Source organism: Pocillopora damicornis, chromosome 10 (assembly GCF_964200805.1).
Source record: "Pocillopora damicornis chromosome 10, jaPocDami1.2, whole genome shotgun sequence".
NCBI classification, from domain to species: Eukaryota; Metazoa; Cnidaria; class Anthozoa; order Scleractinia; family Pocilloporidae; genus Pocillopora; species Pocillopora damicornis.
Window position 1 is genome coordinate 8,331,642 of NC_142679.1, and position 14,225 is coordinate 8,345,866.

At 38.0% G+C, this 14,225-nt stretch overlaps 1 protein-coding gene across 1 annotated transcript; it reads right to left on the reverse strand.

The window, feature by feature from the left end:
• Window positions 1-5,453: 5,453 nt before the first annotated feature.
• LOC149038773 (putative skeletal organic matrix protein 5) lies at window positions 5,454-6,577 on the reverse strand. Its single transcript, XM_089186062.1, has 2 exons — window positions 6,458-6,577; window positions 5,454-6,120 (listed from the first exon to the last, which is right to left on the reverse strand). The coding sequence occupies exons 1-2, from the start codon at window positions 6,518-6,520 to the stop codon at window positions 5,602-5,604; spliced, it is 582 nt and encodes a 193-aa protein (XP_089042188.1). The 5' UTR covers window positions 6,521-6,577; the 3' UTR covers window positions 5,454-5,601.
• Between the last annotated feature and the right edge of the window lie 7,648 nt (window positions 6,578-14,225).

Consider the following 14,225-nt stretch of genomic DNA (forward strand, 5'->3'; position numbering starts at 1 on the left):
TCGATATCACATGACTTCAAGTCCTCCATCCCAAAAGAAAATGCTCTAAAATATCCTTAGGGAGCGTACGAGCAGCTTCCGTGAATTTTAGTTCCATCAATTGTATAGAGCAGCTCTATAAGAAGCTAGAATATCGATACCACATGACTTCAAGTCCTCCATTCCAAACGAAAATGCTCTAAAATATCTTTAGGGTGCGCACGAGCAGCTTCCGTGAATTTCAGTTCCATCAATTGTGAAAAAATTGGATGGTACTCATTTCCTCGTATTGTTGTTGTTTACCATCGAACTAACACAAGCCGCGTCAGCAGTGGTGCTCTCTTTACAAACGGGGAATACCTCAGTCTTGTTATCTGGCAAGGTGGTCAGTCAATAGTAGCTAGTGTAACAAGTAGGATCGCCAGGGGACCTCTCCTGTCTCCACATAGAAACCTGTCCTATATCGATGCACCAATCAGAGCATAAGTTTGAACGAATGAATAAATAAATAAGTAAATAAATAAATCCTTGCTAACAACACTTTTTGGAGCTCGATAGTGTTCCGGAAAATGTACTCAAAAATGCGAAGAGTGTTTTACATTGTGTAGCCTTCCCCTAACAGGGGAGATGGAAAGCCCAGGGGATGAGCTTACTCATTGCTTACATTTTAAGATAAAGAAGAAAGCGTGGCAGTTTTCAATGGTGAATTTATAAAATGTATTTTTGCCTCGTGTCACTTTACCTTGAGTCTGTTTTCTAAGTCTCAAATATTCCAGCCTTACTTTTCCAGGAATTCATTTAGGAGTAATTTGAAGTGTGACTATATTAAGATAGATAAGAACAACTTCCTCTGAAACAAGCAGTTAGTAACTGGAGCTGTATATTGCCTGTATGCTTTTCATTAGTTTATTTTGATTTACTATAAACCCCCACGAAGGGGAACTTGAAGGAATAAAAAATTATACATAATTGTTTTATTCATTTTTCCCAGCGTTGCACGACGAGCGTTTCATAAGATTTCTGCGTCATTTAAAACTTCCAAAATATCAATCATGTCACCAAGGATAAGGAAACTAAGGTGGTGATGAGAACAAAAAAAAACTTTAGAGGGCTTGAAATAGAAGGTTTAAAAAGCCTAAATAAGAATTTGACTGACCTCTAGAGGAGCTACATGATCGACTCTTTCAGGTAAGACCTCCTCTGAGATTCCTTATTTGGGCTTAACGGGGACTTGCTCTGAAGAAGGTTCGTTTTAATATCTCTCTAGGGAATAATATTTCATTGTTTAAGGGTCCCAACTTAAGGCATTCTCAAAGTAGACTATTCTAATCTTTTAATCAACCGACGGTGGCACAGTCTGGCAGGATTGGTTAGACAACCGATTTCTCCCCTCCCTCACCCAAGAGTGTTACTTTGTTTAGTAAATGACTTCCTTTTAGTGTAATATTTCTTTGGTTATCGTGCTTACACAGTGATTGCCTTTATAGTGTCTCCAGGGGTGGATCCAGGATTTTACATGAGTGATTTGCACCAACTTAACTAGTTTCTTGAACTAATAAAGAACCCGAGAAATAATAAACGCATGAACTACTCTGGATCCAATCGTGGTCTCTGCATGATATCCACTTGATGCCATGATGAATAAATGACCACCATTAACCTGTTAACCTTGTCACTGGTGTGGGACCACGAAACAAAAGGTCTGCAGTGCCTACAAGCGTGGCCGTAGACTTGCAAAATTTCCATTCATGAAGTAAATTTCACATGATTTCCGAAAGCAATTATTTTCAAGAAATTTTCAAAGCTCCATTTGCATTCACTCTAAGGGAAAGAATGCGTAGATGTGTAGAAGTGAAAAAGGTTAGAACAAACGCGCAAGGTCACATTTGGTTTAGTCACATAAATATGATGTATAGCTTATTTTGTGAAGTGCTTTTGGTTTCGTTTGGATTTTTTTTCGTCTTTACCTCAGGCATATGTAAGACTCTGTTTATTTCAATAAACAGTATGACAATATAACATATTACAGGCAGCCAACAGAGTCAAAGGTCAGTAATCATTCAAAGCGTCTAGAATAAATCAACGAAGAACCCTGCATAGGTTTCTGTCTTATTTTCGCATTTCCTTTTCACTTTTATGTTTATACCTGTCGTTCAAACAGTATTTGACTCATAATGTTCTAATTTACAGCTTTATCAAAATATGTCATGATGCCGATAATTTGATAACTACATCTTGACAGTGAAAGAAGGGGACAGTTTCCTAAAAAAAGGGACAACATTGTGGGGCATAACCGCCTTAAAATATAAAGAACCTTTTAAAAGAAAGAAATTTTTAAGATTTCAAGCCAAGTGTGATATAGTCCTTGTTTTCTTCTCCTTTGGTTGTTGTTGTTTGCCATGGAACTAAAACATGGTTTTACAAACAGGAACAGTAACCATTTTCTTGCTCGGCAAAATGTTTGACATAGATTTACTAGTGTAACAACCAGGCTCGTCACTAGGGGACCGCTTTTGTCTCCACACCGCAGCACCCTGCGTAGACTGAAGACCTCCATTTTGAACTCTTCAGACGATTTTGATAAACTCAGTTACTCTGCCATTTCCACGGTGAAAGAAAATTACGAGGATAACGATGAGAGCCTTGAGTGTAACATTTTTTCTCAACTCTTTATTAACAATATATATTTGGTGGTATGCGTGGAAAACTGTATCAGAATGAAAATTTAAGATAATCACTGATATGAAAATTAATCAAGCGGAGAAGGTGAGAAAATTTACCTGTTTTTTAGGCTGAAATAAACTATAAAAATCTGAGGTTGGTTGAAGAATGAATGAGTTATATTAAGGGAACCCTCACTGACACGTTGTGCAAACAACTTAAGCATTAATTTTTTACCCTATAAACCTCCATGACTCAGTCCTTTATGATTTATTGTTAGCTTCAGTATGGAGTCTTAAGGACTTCGTTTCTCTTTTTTTCTTCATAAAAGATAACTCAATGTCGATAAAAGTTGCTGTCTCCTTAAGTATAGTTTAGTGCTTCCGTTAAATGCTGAGGTAAATATGCAAATTTGGGAGCTACACGTTTGACTCTGCGAACTCACCCAGACAGATGCAGCTGCTGTGAAAGACACGCGAGGGCGCTTCCTAGATCCTTATGGGGGCGTTAGAGGGGGGATGATATTTGTTACAATATCTTTAAAAGGCACAGAATTTCAGTATTTTTAAGTGTCTCGTCTTTTTAAATCAGCCGACAGTTGCATACCCTTCATACCTGTTTTGTTCTAAGAAGTAGTATGACAATATAAGATATTACAGGCAGATAACAGAGTCAAAGTTCAGTGCGAATGGTGATTCAAAGAGTCTGCAATAAACTGATGAAGAACCAAGCATAGGTCTCTGTCTTGCCTTCGCTTTCCCTTTTCATTTTCACGTTTATACCTGTCGTTCAAACAGTTTTTGGCACATGGAGCTTTCTAAAAATACGGAATGATGCCGATAATTTGATAAATACATCTTGGCAATGAATAAAGTACTTTGTGTCACAGGTTTGCCGATATAATACCGGTTGCTAATTGCCTTATCGATAATGTAATTACCAGTCCATTACTTGTACATGCTCTTGAGGTGGGTAGAAATCACGTGGTCAGTTGTCAGTCCATTGTTAATTCTCCCCTTTTACAGCCACAGATTTTCTTACAAATAAGTAACAAAAATTTGGTGTTAGATCTTGCTAACAAATTTTACCTTGGATAAGTTTCGAGTATTCTCATTACCTGTTTACTGGAAAATGTATGGATATTACAGGAAAAAGAGAAAAGTAAATCATTGGCGGGAGTTAAAGTGTAAATCGGTGATCACACAATTATGACGTCATGCCCTCCATTCTAAACGATAATGATCTGAATAATCTTAACTGAGGAGCGAATGTAGCACCATTTGCCGTCTTACATTTCAGTCTTTATAGGTCTTCTGTATAAACCTTGCTGAGCCTGAATTCCTTGTAAATAACTTACAAGAATTTGGTGTTAGTAACAACTTTTACCTGATAAGTTTGAGTATTCTCTTTACCTTTTTACTAGTAAATGTATGGATAATATAGGGAGAAGTGAAATATAAATCACGCAAGGGAGTGAAAGGGTTAAGAGGCTAAAACGGTGACCACATAATTACGACGACGAGAATGATCTGAAAAATCTTAACTGAAGAGCGAATGTAGCGCCATTTGGTGTCTTAATTTCAGTATTTATAGGTCTTCTGTATAAACCTTAATGATCCTGAATTTGAATATTATTCCACTGAAAAACACAATATCAATGACCTGTACCTTGAGAGCATGGATACCCTGAGAACATGGATTAAAAAATTACTTGAAGGATTATTCCTAGTTTTATTTGAATGGTCCCGCTTTTCATTGACCGTTCAATACAAGTGGGGAGCGGTAAAACAGGCCATTGATACTAGATATAGGTTGGTACACCTCCACTTAGAAGAGGTGACCGCTTAATAGAGGTGAAAATTGCGGTGTTTAAGGGGGAGAGAAATTCGAGACTTTGACAACTGACCTCTCAATACAGGGTGACCACCAAATACAGGTTCTACTGTATCTCAGTTATCTTATATAGTTGAATAAACATGAATAGAAGGACAACTTACTGCAAAAAGGTTGTCAAGGAAATATGCAGAAAGCAAAACGGAAATAGCTCAATATGATTTGATCAGCATAAAAATTTCCTTCTAAGGAATTTGACAGTTTTAGAACATTTGCTTTGAAGTGTGAGTTAGGTTGAGGTACTTCTTCTCTTCCATCGTCTGACTTATTTTTTCACACATGTGCAGTATCCACCATGAATACTTAGAATTTAGATTTCTCCAAACAGTTTCTCTTTGGCTTTTTCCTACATTCATTTCTGCTTTTTTCTTTGACAAAACCTTTTCAATTGAGAGTATATATTCTTGTCTATAAGTACGTATATATCAAGGATGCTTGTAAATCTATGTACAGCTACAACTAATTCTGAGCTCAAAAATATTAAAAGAAGCGTCGGAAAGTAACGGCTGGAGTTGGCATCAAGGGTTGGCCTCAACTTGAAGGAATAATGTCATATTTGTTAATTTTACCTTGCTTATCAGTTTCGCCGACACCAAAATATCAAAATAATCCTCTAGATTTCGTTGGCTGACATGAGGTGGTTTTTGACATGGTCAGAAAATGCCTATTGGCGGTAATTTTTAGCGAATGCCTGAAAATGTTCTGGTGCTGTTATCCTGGCTTTGCTTATTTTTTAAGATTTAAACATCACAATGGTTTTAGCAGCCGGTCTACTGAATTTCCGTAAAACATTGGGCTCAAATGGTTGTACAAAAGGAACCCATGCGGGTGAAGACCTTATTCAGGTGTCTTCTCGTCTGCGGCACTCGCCGCATATCGGAAGGAAATGAATTTAGAAGCCGAACTAAACGGCAAGCAATCTATAGTCTGCTTGGCAAGTTCTCACTTTGGCGTTTGAGGGGAGAAGTAGGAGGGGATGGATAGATGGAAAAGGGCTCTTTTAAGTGCCCCACCTTCCGTTCCCCATTCTTAGTGAGTTTTTTAACGTAATACATGGATTGAAAGAGTTTACTGCACCAAAATATATCCCATAGCTTTGATGTGTCTGTTATCATTATCTGGGGAATGAGCTGCTACGTTTCCACACGTAATGGAGTTATAAGGATGTCCTCCGGTACCAAACCCAATTCTAGAGTCACAAGAGTTACAATGGTTATGGTCGTTAGCTACATAACCAATTCTTGCTTTAGAATGATAACTTGAAGAACATACAGCATTGAAGCCCTCCCTGTTACAGTTCAGTTGCAAAGAGCCCTGCGCACCAATCAACTTCTTCCATTCGTTACGACCCAGTGAAGAAGCGCGCCCTATCCCATCAGCGATCAGTGCGTGTAGAGAGTTCGCCTGCTTGTTAATGACAATAAACCTGAGCTGTCCACTTATCTTCATACCGAGACAGATCTTGGAGAGAGATGTGTTCCAATAGGTTGGTAACTTGGCCTCTTGTGAGTCAAACCCAGTCCTCCCGCCGAGGGTGTTGTATTCGTTTTTATCACTCCAGTAGTGAGAGTCATAGTGAAAAGTTTCCTAAAGAGAATTAAGAAGATTTAATTTATCCTTAAATGTAAATAACCCGATGCATCACCAAAGGCAGGACCCTCATGAACTCAGCAATACAGTTAGCGTACAAGCCATAAATCTAAACCCTATTTGCAGGCGGGTTAATTGGCAGTTTGTTGCGTTTTTAGGTATTAGGCTATTGTAGCACTTATGCCAAAAGAATTTCCGCAAGCAGGGGCTGGGAGAAGACCATGAGCAAGTTCCTAGATTCTATCGTAGTTTCGACGCTTCTGAAAATTTATTGCATGCGCTTCATCACCCGCAAGAAAACCCCGCCAAGAATATTCCACTATAGAAGGGTTACCTGGTGGCCGTCAATCTTCATTACAGGCGTCCATCCTCCATCTCCGCATCCAAAATCCCCCATCTGACAGAGAACTGTGATTGGTTTAGAGTCAAGGTATAATGTGACCAGTTGACTGGCGTTTGACCTGTTTGATACGAAAAGAAATCCATTCGTGATCATATTAGTTTGCGGCGAAAAATCTCCTCTAGGCGTCGAAACTTATCCATAATTTGGTCTCTTTTTTATGCTCGAAAAGATAATCATTTGGTATCACTTACTTAAAAAGGTTGTAAGCTTCTTTGCAGGAACCAATGACTAAATGTAACGAAAAAAACAAAAGTAAGGTGTTTAGGATATTTAGTGTAGATATTTGCATTTAGTGCAAAATCTTTGAGCAATAAGAGATGATAAACATTACTGTGGTGCGAGTTATAATTTACCTCCGAGGGAGGAGGGGGGGGGGGGTCACGATCAAATTAGCCTGATACTTCCCCCCTCCTCCTCCCTCCGTCAAGGCTCTGCAAAATTCTTATGATCCTCACTCATTGGCAGTTTTAAAATTGGCAGTCAATTTCTATTGTCCCCTCCTTTAAACTCTGTCGGCGACTACTGTTTCCCCCTCCTTTCCCCCTAAAAATCACATGATCTTCTCAAATCCTCCTCCCTCCTTCCACCGTAGTTAATAATAATTGGTTCCGGAGGTAAAGTAAGTAAAAATAAAGAATATATATTCAGTTCCTCATTGCATTAAATATTTGTTAGTTATATATTTTCGCCAGCTATTTTAGAAAATTTTCGAGCTCCAAGGTTAAGTAGAAAAATTCATAGCAGTCACTTAAGAACTACAGTATTTCATGTTGGGTGTATATCAGTCACAAAACCATGCCAAACTATTAACCTTTTTCACAATATTCTCCTTTGTAGCCTTTTGCACAGCGGCATCCGAATGAGCCATCTCTATAGTTAGTGACACAGGTAGCCCCGTGTTGACAAGGTGACGAAGAGCAAGGTGACTGTAGAGAAACAAAGTAGGAAATTGGTTCACGCGCTATTCCGTCAATCTGGTTCGGATTCGTTTTCGTAGAAATTTTTCATGCTATGGACATACCTCATATGATAGCATCTAGGGTTTTTTTTTTATTTTCATCTACATTATAGAGATTTTGGCTGAGTTTTCTGCCTTTGCTGGTATGTGAGAAAGTGGCTTTATGAGGTTAAAAATATATTGCAAGCTGTTGTGATCTCTGAGTCTGGAAGGCTTTTCTAATTGTTTTGAAAGTTGGCGGAAAATGAAGAAGTCTGTGGATAAAAGATTTAAAACACGAACTGACTAAAGACTGACCAAATACTGACGATTTAAACGAGTCCATTCTTTAAATAAAGATAATCTGGTATCTTGACTAAAATTTTCAACCGAGTCACATGTATTTCCTTGGTATACTGACTTGCCTGGGAAACAAATGTGGTAAGTAAGATAGTGCGCGGCATGAGAAAGTTTTTGTATGCTTTACAACATGCCATAGAAATACGGTTGTCACCACAATGAAATTGACAACAGACCGACACCATTTGCAGTAACTTTAACCTGACTGCCTTCTCTCTACGATCTTGGCAAAGCTGTCAAACTTTTAACACGTTTATTAGTCAAAATTAAGAAATTCTTCCTACCTCAATGGCAAAATGATGCGAACTTTTATTCCCTTTATACTCTGTGGAGTTTCTGAACTTATCAGATGACAACAATTCGCACCAAAGTTTTCTGTGGGTTCCTTTGAAGGCGGCCAGGTTTACAGAAAAACACAACGGATTGCTGAGACATTCTAAGGTGCAGTCAAACACATCAGACACTGCCACTGTTCCAATAAGCGGCACATTCAAGCGATGAAACTTGTGTTTAATGAACGTACGTGTCAGGAAGGTTATTGTGGAGGAGGCGCGGTTGCCCTCGCGATACACAGGGTTTGAGTCTGTAACAGGAAAGAACAGTCCAGGACATGATGGCAGCACTCACAGGAAGGAGAGGCGGGGAAAGGACTGAATGATTACAAGAGATGATGAAGCGGCCTATAACAGTACACGCCCCCCCCCATACTATTCAAAATAATTGATGTTTTTCATATCTATGTTACTCTTATGAACCTTCATTTGGCGAAATCCACTGTTTAGGGAGATGATAAACCATTTTGCTATTGTCAGTAGTAAATCAGCTTCTCTAAATTGCAATGTTTGAGACACCGTAAAAATATTAAAAAAAAAAACTTTTCAAGAATGATTTTAAGGCCGTTCAGTATCAGCCTCCCTACTTTCATTCACCCCTCCCCCCTTTCCCTTTTCTGTAATTCCGGGGTGACCCCTGCGACGAAAACAAAATTTGTTCTCGTGCCGTATTAGGATGTTGTAGAGTACAGCGAAGAGGTAACTGAGAATGATGGAAAGCAATAAGGTATTTCTAAATCCAGGGATCTTTTGAAGTATCAAGAGCTAATTTTAGACTGATCCGTGAGTTTTTCTCTCGCCTAGTTTTTCGGGACAATGCTCAGTTATATTTCAAGTAAAATTTGATCCATATTTTCCTTTCGAAATGAACGATAGAAGTAGATCATACGAAACCAAGGTAAACAGTCGTTAATAAAGAATTGTAACTTCTCCATGAATTTTCTGACCTTATTAGAGGCAAATTTTGTCAGCTCCTTTGTGTTTATTTAGGAGCTATTCATTCCAAATACCTGAAAGGTTGAAGAAATCTTGCGACACTGTTATTATCGCACCCGTCTTAATTTTAGTATTCATAACTTTTGCTAACTGGAAGCAAAAGAGACATTATTATGTCAATAGCTTGTAGCTGTCTCAACATATTGGGCCCCTTGACTTCCGCAAAATTTAATTATCAAGTTTCCTCCACTGTTGTCGCCAAACTTTGTTTGGTGCTCAACACAGGAGGCCCTCGGTCAAGTTGGGTAAAATCAGGCGACCTTTCGCAAGATAAAGAAGAATAACAGGTGAAAAATTTAGTTTGGTGAAAAACAAAAATCACTTCGTTGAACACTTAAAATGATCATATCGTAGACAGATTTTTGGCAACCATTTAAACAAGTCACTTCGATTTTAATTCATTCGATAGTTTTTCAGGAACCTGTTAAACATAAATTTGTATTGTCTTACCTTTCAGTTATCAATATCTGACGCGCCATTCGCCATAAATATACGCGTATTCTGAGTGACTTAAATACCATTGTTCACTGAGGTAACATAAACAAAATTTTGCAAATAAAGCTCTTCGGTGCTGTAATGTTTTCATTCGTTTCTGTTTCTCATGATTAATTACCTAACTATAACATACTTCTTTCAAACTTTCCTTCGGAAAAGGGAAGAATATCAATCAATGATCCGATAGGCATAGGAATCGAATGTTTCTGCAAACCCAATTTTAGAAGTCTTTGATAAATTTTTTTGAGCCTGTAGTTTGTCTCCGAAATTTTATCCAGGTTTTAAAGATGTGCAGCTGTTGTTTTGGCAACATTTAGAATTTAACTTGAAGTTGAATAAAGGCTTTTTCAACCAATGTTTTAGCTTAGTCTTGAAAAACATTTTTCAATGTGGAGTGATTGAGTGTTATTTGCATTTAACCAAGTTGAGGTGCCGAACTGATTGACTTCAACTATACAACTCCGCAACAGCAGATATATATATAAAGGAAATTAATTAAACATTAAGATTGTGCCATTCAACAGCGTCCCAAGTTATCAGTTATAAAGCAAATTGTTGAAACAAGTTTCTAAAGATCATCCAACGCGCATCACCACTAGTCAAGTGAAAATATAACAATTGGAATTCAGGGAACATCGGACTTATATCCAGATTTTGAGTTGAATTACTATGAAAAATAACCACGACCAACATCAATGTTCTAACACTAAACGATGACAGGTACGCACTAATAAACGCATCTAACAAACCTTGTGAAAAGGCTGGATCTGGAATTAGAACAGAGAGTTCAAATAGAAGGGGAAAAAGAAGACCAAAAAACATGTTGAGAGGAGGTGTCGTCGCTTATGTGAGATATTTAGCCTTGCCTCTGATACGACTGAATTATTAGCGACTGAGATACTGAAATGTTGACCACAACCAATAGAATTTAAGCGTATCCAGCTGCTCCCAATTTGCTGACGTACAAACCAGCACTTTCCTTTGTTTTTGCAACAATGGATATCTCAGTTCTATGGTTGAGTCTTTTGAGAGCGAATGGGAATACGGGTCAAAAATCAGGTTTAAAGTTGTTTTAGTTATAAAATCCTATGACCTAGTTTCTGCTTACTTTACCCGTAACTCCAATGAGGCATTATTTTCTTAATAGCCTCTGATGAACTGATTGCGCAATGAGCGTTTAATTACATCTAAGCTTGCTAGTAACACCCACTTATTTGGGCTTATAGTTAAGGGAAATCTGATTCATCTAGCAAAAATTCTCTGTTTTACAATTAAAAGAAGTTTTCAATATTCAGTTTGTAAAAGTAGGCCTCGCGTGAAATGTTCAGCTAAAGCTGAGTGCCTTGACACGATATCGTAGATATCACCGAAATCACAAGGCCCAACATTGTATCAAACGTATGCCGTTCTAAATCGTTCACCTCTACGCACTGTCTGTCAAACATTTCTCCGTAATTCAGCTGTGAAATTTTAGCGATAAAACAAACAAAATCGTTTATTTCCTAGCTTCCTTTCTCTTAATCGCCTATTTTCCTGGAAAATTGATAATACTGCGAGTTAGATCTTTTTGAAATTCAGAAGGTTTTCGTGAAATTCTGCGCTATGACAAAAAAAAAAAAAAACAGAAATGCCATAGGTGTGTTACGAACAAGTACTAAGTGTTGAAAACCTATGCATACCCTTAAAAATCATTCAAAAACCCTTTCAAAGAGAGACTTTTGGCATAAATTTTTAATGAGTTGTGAAGATGGGTTCCTGTTTACGTGTTAACTCAATTATTTACAAAGAAAACTTACCGTGTCCGTGATTATTGGTATACAAAGTGGTTGCCACCTTAAACTTTTTAACCATCTGTAACATTTCCACCACCCAAAAATTAGGATATCTAATGAGCGCGGCTGCGTTTCGTGATTCATGAGCACGAGTGATTTCTTTTGATTAAAATTTCTAGAAGAACTTGATGAGTAGAGTTGACTCCAAAAAATTTCCACGATAAACAAATCGGGTCCTAATACAAGCTTTTCGACATACAAAACTACTTATAATATGCCATCCGGCTGAAATAGTCCCAAAATTACCGAGAAAGCTACTTTCAAAACCAACAGAATCGGTTTTAGATACATTCGTGGCTTGTAAATAAAAAGATCGACATGTAAAATTTGGATTAAAAATCATCTGTGGCGTTTCTGTAAGAATTGCAAGAGTAGTCTATTAGTTTTTCATTGTCCGAGTTGAATTTCCTTCAGCTCAAGAGAATATTAAGGTCCCCTCATTTTCTGTTGTCAAAATTTAATGGGGCGCTCTTAGCCAACCCTTGTGGATTTTTACAGCGAGTTTTCGTCTGGTAGTGCAGGTTCATTAGGGTACGGTAAATACCTGGTCTTATGCTGGAAAATATAAAATCCTTAATGTACAGTGTATAACAGTGCCTTACATATCTTTCCGCATAGATTGAATTTTAGAATTCAATTTAAAAATTTCTAACAAATTACCACAATTGATTAACACATTTACGTATCTTTACAGTATCGTTCAACTATTAATAAGTAATAGGTCTTCCTCTCGTTCCAAATCATCGCTAAGCAATCACATCCGTCTTAGTTGTTTACGCTGTTCCGTTTGGTTGACTTTCCTTGGAAGGGTCTACAAAAAATAAGAAACTTCTCCAGTGAATTACCCCTAAAGAATCTTTGTCAGAAAAGCACTCCTTAGCCTCTCAAACAATTGACCAGGTGCCAACAGTGATGGCGTAAGTGTGAATAAGAACTAAAAAGGTAGCAAAGTATAGTCAAAGTACGTGCATGGTGGGTATCATGGTGGAAAATTTAAACTTACTGAATTAGGATTAACATGAAAAATTCCGGCCTTGTCTCTCTGTTTCAGTGCTTCCTAACCATCCAATGAAAGGCTTTACTTGCTCTGCTAATAGATCTTAATATTTAGCGCCAGGGATTTACGAAAGCAATTAAATTCACCGAATTGAAACACCCTCATTCGTTCTATAGTCATAGGAAAACTTTGCGATGAGCATCGTGAAATAAAGAACAGAGAAATCGCCACAGCCGATCTGAACTAGCCGGTGTCAACATCGCCAGGTAGGCAACGAGGACTCAAATAAAAATTTATGTAAACGATCTCGTGATTGATTGAAAGGATAACAAGAGTTTCCCAGACAAATTCTGAAACATAGTGGAGAAAAAAACCTTTTGCAACCTCGGAATACTATCAACATTCAAAAGAAAGCTGCTCTAAAAAAATTTTGGATTTCTTTACCTCACCTCTTTTCCCACTATTTCACTCTCCTGATAAAAGACTCCCTTCACCGTGCTACAAAAAGCCTTCTAATCTGACATATCGATGCAACAAACTACTTTCTCCAAATAAAACTTACCCTCACTACCAGAGTCAAACGTGATGTCATCTCCAATCAGCACGGATGGAACCCACTCTTCACATTCCCATTTGGACTGCATGCCGAGGCACTGGAAACTTTTGTTAAAAAAATCAATCAAATTACTGTCTAATCGTGTACCAAGAATTTTCTCACCCACTGTCGTTCTTTTGAAATGGATTTCAACGGCGTAATCTGATTTCCATAGGTCCCATCGCACGCCATATGAATTATATATATTCGTCCCAGCAAGAGAAATCATCATCTACCAAATGCTCCAAAAAAGGGAAGCCATCGCCATAGTACGGATTGCTTTTTAAGTAATCTACTAATTTTTTCCTCATGGTTTCAGGAGATCTTAAAATGCCCAGTCTCTTTGACTGGTGCGATAGTGCAGCCAATTGGCAATTGCCATCTCCAGGAGGATTGTAAATCAATTTAAAACCGTGGTCTTCAATAGTCTTTACAGAATCGTCTCTTCTCATAGGTATGTAATACGTTTTGTAGTGGTCAATGTTTTTCTTTTTAGACAGCTTGGCGCATTTTTGTTTCTGTTTTTCTCGCTTTAGTGTAAATCTTGTGATATCGTCCACAGAGACCCATTTCCTTTCTTCCTTTCCTGAAATTGGTGAGGTGTATGAAACCTTATTGTTATGCAACTTGATCTTTCTTTTCTCGATTCGATCCTCCATCAAATGCTGTATATTCGATGGCTTCCCTCTCAAACGTATATACGCTTTTTCTCCGATGCTGTAAACCGATGGCGGATTTAAGCGAAGTTATGTCCGCTGCATCCACCTATCACATCTACTCTTGGCTTTTTTAGTTTGCTTTTGTGATTTCAAAGCTTGCCGTGAACGCAGGTTACGGTCATTCTTAGTTAGGCAAAGCCTCTCAGCACTAGGAAGGATTTCGTCTTGCTATCTGCTCTCTCTGAAGGCGTTGCACTTTCGTGAAAAGTATATTTCGAATGTTGTTTTGTAAGCTATCACTTCCTTAGGGTCGTTATTTAGAATTCTTTGATAAAGAGGGAGCTGTTTCGCCCAATTTACACCGTCTTGACCAATTTTATTGAAGGTCGTATTCCATCTTTGATCTTAGTGTCCTGTGATAACGTTCTACCTTGCCTTGTGACTGGGGCCGGCGCGGGCGACTGTAAATCAACTTTTTATTCATGCTATCGCAAAG